This window comes from Priapulus caudatus, unplaced genomic scaffold (assembly GCF_000485595.1).
Source record: "Priapulus caudatus unplaced genomic scaffold, Priapulus_caudatus-5.0.1 Scaffold704, whole genome shotgun sequence".
In the NCBI taxonomy this organism is placed as follows: Eukaryota; Metazoa; Priapulida; class Priapulimorpha; order Priapulimorphida; family Priapulidae; genus Priapulus; species Priapulus caudatus.
The window spans coordinates 103488-112547 of NW_014577765.1; the positions used below are offsets into that span (position 1 = coordinate 103488).

The 9060-nt window shown below is 38.7% G+C and overlaps 1 protein-coding gene across 1 annotated transcript in view; it reads right to left on the reverse strand.

Moving 5' to 3' along the window:
- Positions 1–358: 358 nt before the first annotated feature.
- The window catches only part of LOC106812942, a 14615-nt gene continuing 5913 nt past the window's right edge, over positions 359–9060 (reverse strand). The window contains exons 3-4 of the mRNA XM_014816952.1: positions 1710–2028; positions 359–645 (exon numbers count right to left, since the gene is read on the reverse strand). Coding sequence (XP_014672438.1) covers positions 372–645; positions 1710–2028 — 593 coding nt within the window. The 3' untranslated portion in view covers positions 359–371. The remainder of the gene's footprint in view (positions 646–1709; positions 2029–9060) is intronic.

The window sequence follows — 9060 nt, forward strand, 5'->3', positions numbered from 1 at the left end:
CTTTCTCTAATATGTCTTCAGTTGTGTCGCCATCTACACGAATAACTCCGACAATAAATCCTCCACGGGTAAAACGTGAGCAATCAACATACATGTCTTCGTTCACGGGATCACACAGGTCCAGTACAGTCAGATAATTGTGGAATTCCATGTCAATTATGTCACCTAGCCTCCCAGACTCCAGTATAGACAGGTAGAGAAGGCCAGCTCGCTTTCCGCTGTGTAGAAAACATTTATATACAATTTGCACAGGGGAGAGATAGTGATCCGCTAGGGGACGGCTCTGATTGGCTAATTTTGTCTCTTACTTATTTTTCGTTTTCAGTTTGTATTTACGCACTCAGGAGTTGTTACCGTTGTCTGTTCCACGATTAAAACTTGTTTAAATATTCAGGATCTTTATACATCTTTTTTAACATTTGTTTTCCTTTCTCTAATATGTCTTCAGTTGTGTCGCCATCTACACGAATAACTCCGACAATAAATCCTCCACGGGTAAAACGTGAGCAATCAACATACATGTCTTCGTTCACGGGATCACACAGGTCCAGTACAGTCAGATAATTGTGGAATTCCATGTCAATTATGTCACCTAGCCTCCCAGACTCCAGTATAGACAGGTAGAGAAGGCCAGCTCGCTTTCCGCTGTGTAGAAAACATTTATATACAATTTGCACAGGGGAGAGATAGTGATCCGCTAAGGGACGGCTCTGATTGGCTAATTTTGTCTCTTACTTATTTTTATTTTTTTTATTTTTGGCTAATTTTGTTTTATTTTAGAATTATGGATAGGGTTAAGGTTAATGTTAGGATTAGGGTTAGTGTTAGGGTTAGGGTTAAGGTTAGCCTTAGGGTTAGGCTTAGGGTTAACTGATTTCTATATCCACAACTTATTTATACTAATAATACGCCATCTAGCGGATCACTATTTCTCCCCTGAAATCTACTTTATATATAGTACATTATCTGAACGTTCACATGTTTACTTTTTTGGTCAACACAGTGTTACATGACGACGTATGTGTCGTTCATTTGATGCACGGCATTTGGCGTCTTCAGGGCCGTTGCCTGACGGTGGCAGGTTAGGGCAGCTGCTCCCTAGATTTTACAGCAAACTTAAAAAATAAGCTTGGCTAATAATTATAAATAACCATAACCTAATTTTCTTTGGTCAATTATCCGTGAAAGCCTTGGCTCAGACCCACCCCTACCACATTATGGACGTCGATTAAGAGCTGCGCCCATCGCTCATCATTACAAAGTTATGTTAGAAAATTTTGCCCCCCCCTACGAATTTGCTCAGCCTACGGCCCTGGTCTTTGTTTACATTAAGAAGCTTTTGGAATTACGAAACACATAAATCAAACCCCAATCTTTAATTGCGTAACGGATCACATTGGTATACTCATATAATTGTAAGTTCTTTGTACTAGATTAATGTAAAATAATACGGATATGGTAATTTGACAAACAACTGGTTTAAAGATTTGTGTTGTTGACAATAATCATTGCTGTTGGCTAGAAAAGGGAAAACTACGCTGCAAGCTGCAACCTATACTAGTTACATAACTTCCCACGTGCATGACTACACGGGAAGATCTCTGTATTATTCTATTATTTATTACACCTTCCGTACCTTTCCTTTAACACATTTATCCGACCTTTGACCAATACTATAATTAATTAACACATAAGCACTTCGTACTTACTTATAGGTTGGTGGTGTAGGACGTACGCCCGTGGCAATGTCGACTACTGCAGCCACCATGTCACCGTTGTTCAGGACATAAGAGGATTTATGCACAGTAAAGATAGTTCTTCCATTGATCTCCATCAAGTGTACATCATCCTGCTTCGTTACAAACATCTCAACATCGATGAATTGATCGTCGTAGCCGTATTTGATGAGGTTTCGTGCCAATTGGTCGAATTTATTCCAAGCCTTGTTAAGTGTAGCAGGGCTATGTTCGCTTGGGAACACTTCCACATGAATCAACTCTGGTTTCATTGGCCAGCGGTTATGATCACCTGGAATGAATATAAGCTTGATGTAGTACTTGGTTATTGTACGGAAATCTAAAGCAATAAAATCTTCTTCACATTCATTTGGTATCAGGACAAGAACCCCTGGAATACTCACCCCGGACAACACCCCCCGGACAATCACCCCCTGACAATTACCTCAGAACAATCACCTCCGGGCATTCACCTCCGGACAATCTACTCCGGACAATCTACTCCGGATAATCACCACCGGACAATCACCTCCGGACAATCACCCCCTGACAATCACCTACTCGTGTCACGGGCAGATAATCCCTGAGCAAAGCTTAGACGTAGGCAATCTACCTACAGTCTATCACTATTGTTTACTCAAAATGTTTATAGTAGGTATTTCATGCATGCAAGTAACGATTGTATTTCATTACACAAATTGTGTGTATTGACATGTTACGCGTCGTGCTACCTAGTCAGAACACGTCATAGAATGACTAACAAGAAGATATTTTGTGTTTACGTTTAATTACTTTGTGTTACAAAGTCAGAGTTTGCTAAGACTGATCAGAGTAAATTGCGCACTGAGACTGTTGTGTTTAAAGTGTAACACGCGCTGTTGTAACAGTTGTTATGGACACCTGTCGTGTGACTGTAAGATCACAGTTTGTTTTATACCGGAACGGTAATTATGTTTGATTATGTCTTTAAGATCTATATGCGGCACATATAGTATTTCTTATCCGAGAAAAGGAGAGATGTAGTATTCTGCTATTACACAATGATTGCTCTAATTGTTATGTTCAAACAGTTGCATTGTGGGAGAAGCCTCTTGGAATAAATGGCTGACCAGCAAGGTTAACAAACATATTTTGTCGTGTACATTATTGTCCTAAGTGGTTAAATCCATAATCATAAGCAGTTATTACATAACCTATTACTAGGATCGTGCAAAAGTATGATTAGCTGGTATTATATGCGGCAGAGAACACAGTAATGGTATTGAGATTATAAACATTTTTCTCCTGGCAGCAAACATCATGAGTAAATGAATAAATTGCGGTGGTAAGGGCTAAGCTGATGTCGATCTTTAAGCGACTCTTATGAGAGGAAAATTTCGTGAAAGGAAAAGCGGACAACTTTTAAACGCATCTAAGCACAAAAAGTTAATCAATTCGCGAAAGGCAAGATATGTCACAATTCGAATTTCTTATAGCTTTTTTCGCTGCTAAATTGTAATGCTATAATAATGTTATAATGCTAATTACTATCAATCAGAGGAAAGATGTGCTTTTAGGCGTAATTTTATACTAAATCTTGTTCTCTCCGATATCTTAGAGTAAAATTATTCGTTTTACTGGAATCGCTAACAGCATTGGTGAAGTGGAACAGGAGACCAACAACTATAGATATGACAGTGTGAAACAGCTGGCTCATAGCATTATGTATTTGACATTATTATATTTGATTTTATTGACATTTCGACCGTTAGCGAACACACACACACACACACACGCCTTCTTCCCAAGAATAAATTCTAACGATAGCTCTTGGAACACAATACTGACAAAAAAGATAAACTTCCAGTTTTTTTTAAATAAAATATAGAATTCTTCGAGTGGGGCAGCCCTGGGTACTGCGAAAATGTAGAACTATTCAAGTAGAGAATGGCCCCTAGCATTAATTGACACGTTGCCACCAACATAAGTGCCTCAATGCATTTCCCATGTTCTCATAATGAGAAAGACCGTCATATCATCTATGTTTATGTTTAGTCATATATATTTTAGTAATATATGAATATATGTATAATATATGTATAATAGTCATGTGTTATATAAATCTATAGTCATACGAACAGTGTTGCTATAATCAACGGGTAAGTAGCTAAAAACACAGCACTCCAGAGGAGGTGATTGTTCGGCGGTGATTGTCCCACGAGGTGATTTGTCCGGAGGTGATTGTCCACCGCGTGATTTCGAGGGGTTGATTGTCGGAGGTGATTGTCCGTGGTGACTTGTCGCTCGAGAGTGATTTCCGGAGTGATTGTCCGGAGTAGTGAATGCCCGGATGTTGATTGATCCTGAGTGGTAATTGTCAGAGGGGTGATTGCCGGGGGGTGTGTTGTCCGGGGTGGGTATTCAGTGGGTCCTTGTCCTGATTACCAAACAATTGTGAGAAGATTTTATTGCTTTAGATTTCCGTGCAGTAACCAAAGTACTACATCAAGCTTACATTCATTTCAGGTGACTCATAACCGGCTGGCCAATGAAACCAGAGTTGATTTCATGTGAAGTGTTCCACAGCGAACATAGCCCTGCTACCACTGACAAGGTTGAAGTAAATTCGCGACCAATCCTGGCACGAAACTCATCAAATACGGCACGACGATCAAATGTCATCGATGTTGAGCATGTTATGTAACAAAAGCAGCGATGATGTTACACTTGATGCTGAGATCATATGGAGAAGAACTATCTTTACCTGTGCATAGAATCCTCGTTTATGTCCCTGAACAACGCGGCTGACATGTGTGGCTGCATAGCTTCGACATTGGCACGGGCGTACGTTCCTACACCACCACCTATAAGTAAGTACGAAGTGCTTACTGTTGTTGAATTAATTTATAGTATTTGGTCAAGGTGCGGAGAAATCGTGCTTATAAGGAAAGGTACGGAAGGGTGTAATGAATGATATAGAATAATTTACAAGAGATCTTCCCGTGTAGTCATGCCACGTTGGAAATCTTTATGTAACATACTATAGGTTGCAGCTTGCCAGCGTAGTTATTCCATTTTCTACCTAAGCAGCAAATGATTATTGTCAACAACACAAATTCTTTAAACCAGTTTGTTGTCAATATTACCATATCCGTAATTATATTTACATTAAATCTAGTTACAAGCGAACGTACAAAGTATATGATGAGTATATCAAGGTGTGAATCCGTTTATGCAATTAAAGAATGTGGGTTTGATTTATGTCGATTCGTAATTCCAAAGTTTCTTAATGATAAATAAAGACCCAGGGCCGTAGCCTTGAGCACAATCCTAGAGGGGGGGCAAAATTTCTCTACATGAACTTTGTAATGATGAGCGTATGCGGGCTGCAGCTCTCTTATCGACGTCATAGTATGTGGTAGGGGTGGCGTCTTGAGCAGCGCCTTTCACGGATAATTGGACCAAAAAAAAATTAGGTTATGGCTTATTTATAATATTAGCCAAGACTTATTTTTAAGAGGTTGCTGCAAAATCTAGGGCGGCAGCGTAGCCCTAACCTGCACACCGTCAGGGCTACGGCGCCCTGAAGACGCAAATGCCTTGGCCATCAATCTGAACACACTACGTGTCATGCTACACGTGTGTGACCAAAAAAGCACAACATGTGAAACACATCAGATAATGTATATATATAAAGTAGATCTCAGTGGAGAAATGGTGCATCCTGCTAGATGCGTATTATTAGTAATTTAAATACAGTTGTGGCACTATAGAATCAAGTTAACCCTAAAGCCTAACCCTAAGCCACAACCACTATACCCTTAACCTAACACTAATCTAATCCTAACATTAACTTAACCCTATCCATAATTCTAAAAAACCAAATTAGCCCAAAATAATAAAAATAAAACTAAGTAAGAGACAAAAACTTAGCAATTCAGCAGCCGTCGCCTAGCGGATCACTAATCTCTGCCCTGGTGCAACATTTTATATAAGATGTTTCTCACAGCGGATAGCGAGCTGGGCCTTACCTCTAACTGTGTCTATACTGGGGAGTCTGGGCAGGCTCAGCGTGACATATTGACATTGGACTTGCACAAATTATCTGACTGCTACTGGACCTGTGTGATCCGTGAACGAAGACATGTATTTGATTGCTCACGCTTTTACCCGTGGAGCGGATTTACATTGTCGGTGTTATTCGTGTAGATTGGCGACACAAACTGAAGACATATTAGAGAAAGGAAAACAATGTTAAAAAAGTCATGTATAAAGATCCGCTGAATATTTAAACAACGTTTTAATCGGTGGAAACGAACAACCGGTAACAACTCCTGGTGATGTGGCGTAAATACAAACGTGAAAACGGACACGAAGTTTTATTAATTGTATTAGTTTATGATAATCGTATGTTATACGTGTATTATCGCTACACATTAATCATGCAAGCATTCACGAGCCCGTAACCCCTAGAGATCAGCATTCTTTGCATACTGTTTCATCAGTGTTGGCTGGGTGGTAATTATGGCAGCTTGCCGATAGCAAAAGTCCAGTCAGGATAGAACCTGTAATTAGGCCAGCTGTTATTACTACCGAGAAGGACACAATCTAATTTTAGAGATTATTAGTTTATTTTGGTATGTATACCTAGCTATGGTAAGCTGTAGCCTTCATGCTTTCCTCGTGTGTTGGACTATATCGCCATTACATCACTAGGCACTAAGTGTGCTTTTTTCAAACTAGACTAGTCACTATTGGGTGGTTTCGTCTTCACGCTCTTATCTAACTCGCCAATCGAGAAGCCAGTAGAAACACGTGAAATTTATTTAAATCATTTATGCAGAAGCGATAAAAACAAGGTGTAAAGTATCTGCACTCTCTACATTGTTGTCATTATTTCCTAACTGAATATTCTTGCTTATCTTTCTAATATACAAATAATCGTACTTTATTTGTCATCTAATTGACCGATATCCCAACTAAGTTTGAATAGCTTTTAGCTGTTCTATTTTAATTTTGAAGGACAGGTGCAGGATACACATGAAAAAGAAATTGGCAAAGTCTTGAAATATGCCTGTGCTAAAGTTAAGCTCATCGTGTTCGTACTGCGAATTTTTTCATTCACTGACCAAAAATGTTTAATGACGTTGGAAAAATTCTGTTGTTCTTTTCTTCGAAATATATATATTCGCGCAGTGTAAGTCAAATCACACGTGGTTCGGGACATAGTCAGAATAAGTAACAATATCGCACACACATAGGCCTACGATCAACAATTATACAAATCCAATAACACCGCACCGCGTAGGTACAGTTAAAGATCAAAACTACTCGAGATGCATCTCTTCATTTTCTTTGTACGATCACGTATATCAGCTATACTAGTTCGTGATATATTATGTTTGATGTTATAGCATTGCAGAGAATACATCTACTATTGTGGACCGTTGAAGCTTAGTGATCTATTTACTGTGAAATAAAATGAGTTGATGCTGCCCTGCGAAATGTTGTTCCGCTGCCTAGTGTCGTTGATTTTTTGGAGGCGTTCTTGATGTTCGGTCTTTCATTTTTTACAGTAAACGATAGCTGTTATGAACGAAATTTATTTCCGTATGTAAATTTAATTGCTCCTGTTATGAATTTATTTCTGACATTTCATCTAATACTTACCCATCTGCCTGTGTTTTTTAGCTACTTTACCCGTTGATATAGCAACACTGTTCGTATGCTTAGATATTATATAACACATGCTCTTACTACATATATTATACCATTATATTCATTATAATTACATAAAATAATATATGACCTAAACACCTAAACATAGATGATATGACGCCGGTCTTTCTCCATTATGAGAACATGGCGAATGTATTGCAGGCACTTTTTGTTTGGTGGCAACGTATCAATTTACTGCTAGGCGGCCATTCTCTACCTTGAATAGTTCTACATTTTCGCAGTACCCAGGGCTGCCCACTCGAAGATTCTATATTTCTATTTTTTTATTCAAAACTGGAAGTTGATCTTATCTTTATTTATAGTCAGTATTGTGATTCCAAGAGCTATCGTTAAATCTGATTCATTGGTAACGAAGCCGGGTGTGTGCTGTGACTGTTCCGCTAACGTCGAAATGTCGAATAAAATCAAATATAATAATGATCAAATTACATAATGCTATGCAGACAGCTGGTTTTCACACTGTATCATATCTATAGTTGTTGGTCTCTCTAGTTCCACTTGCACCAATTGCTGTTAGCGATTCCAGTAAAACGAATAATTATACTCTAAGATTATCGAGAGAGACAAGATTTTAGTATGAAAATACGCCTAAACGCACATCTTTCCTCTGACTTGATTATGTAATTCAGCATTAATAACATTATTATAGCATTACAATTTAAGCGCCAACCCAAAGAGCTATAAACAATCTTCGAATTGTTAACATTATTTTGCTTTCTCGCGGAATTGATTACACTTTTGGCTTAGATGCGGTCCCCGCACATTTAAAGTTGTCGCCTTTTCCTTTTCACGAAATTTCCCTCTCACTAAGAGTCGCTTTAATAGATCGGACGATCAGATTATAGCCCTCTGCCACCGCCAACTTCATTATTTACTCGATGATGTTTTTTGCATGCCGAGTTCGAGAAAAATGGTTTATAATCTCAATGACCATTACCTGTGTTCTCTGCCCGCCATATAATACCAGCTCAATCATTACTTTGCACTGATCCTAGTAATAGGTATGTAAATACACTGCTTCTATGATTATGGCAATTTGATACCAATTAGGGACAATAGATGTACAATACAACAATATGTTTGTTAAACCTTTGCTGGTTCAGCCATTTATTCCAAAGAGGCTTCTCACACAATTTGCAACTGTATTGAAACATCAACGAATTAGAGCTAATCATTGGTGTAATTAGCCAGGAATACTACATCTCTTCCTTTCTTCTCGGATAAGAATTACATATCATGGCCGATATAGATCTTAAAAGACATAATCCAAACATAGATTACCGTTCCCAGCGTATAAACAAACTGTGATCCTTACAGTCACCACCGACAGGTGATCCATAACAACTGTTTACAACAGCGCGTGGTACACTTTAAACAAACCAGTCTCTTCGCAATTATACTGCTGATTCAGATCTCTTAGCAACACTGCTGACTTTTTAACACAAAGTAAATTAAACGTAAACACGAACATCATCTTCTTGCTTAGTTCATTCTATGACGTCGCTTGACTTAGGTAGCAAGCACGCGTAACACTGTCCAATACACACAATTTGTGTAATGCGAATACAATCGTTACTTGCCATGCATGACAATACCTAAATCTCCG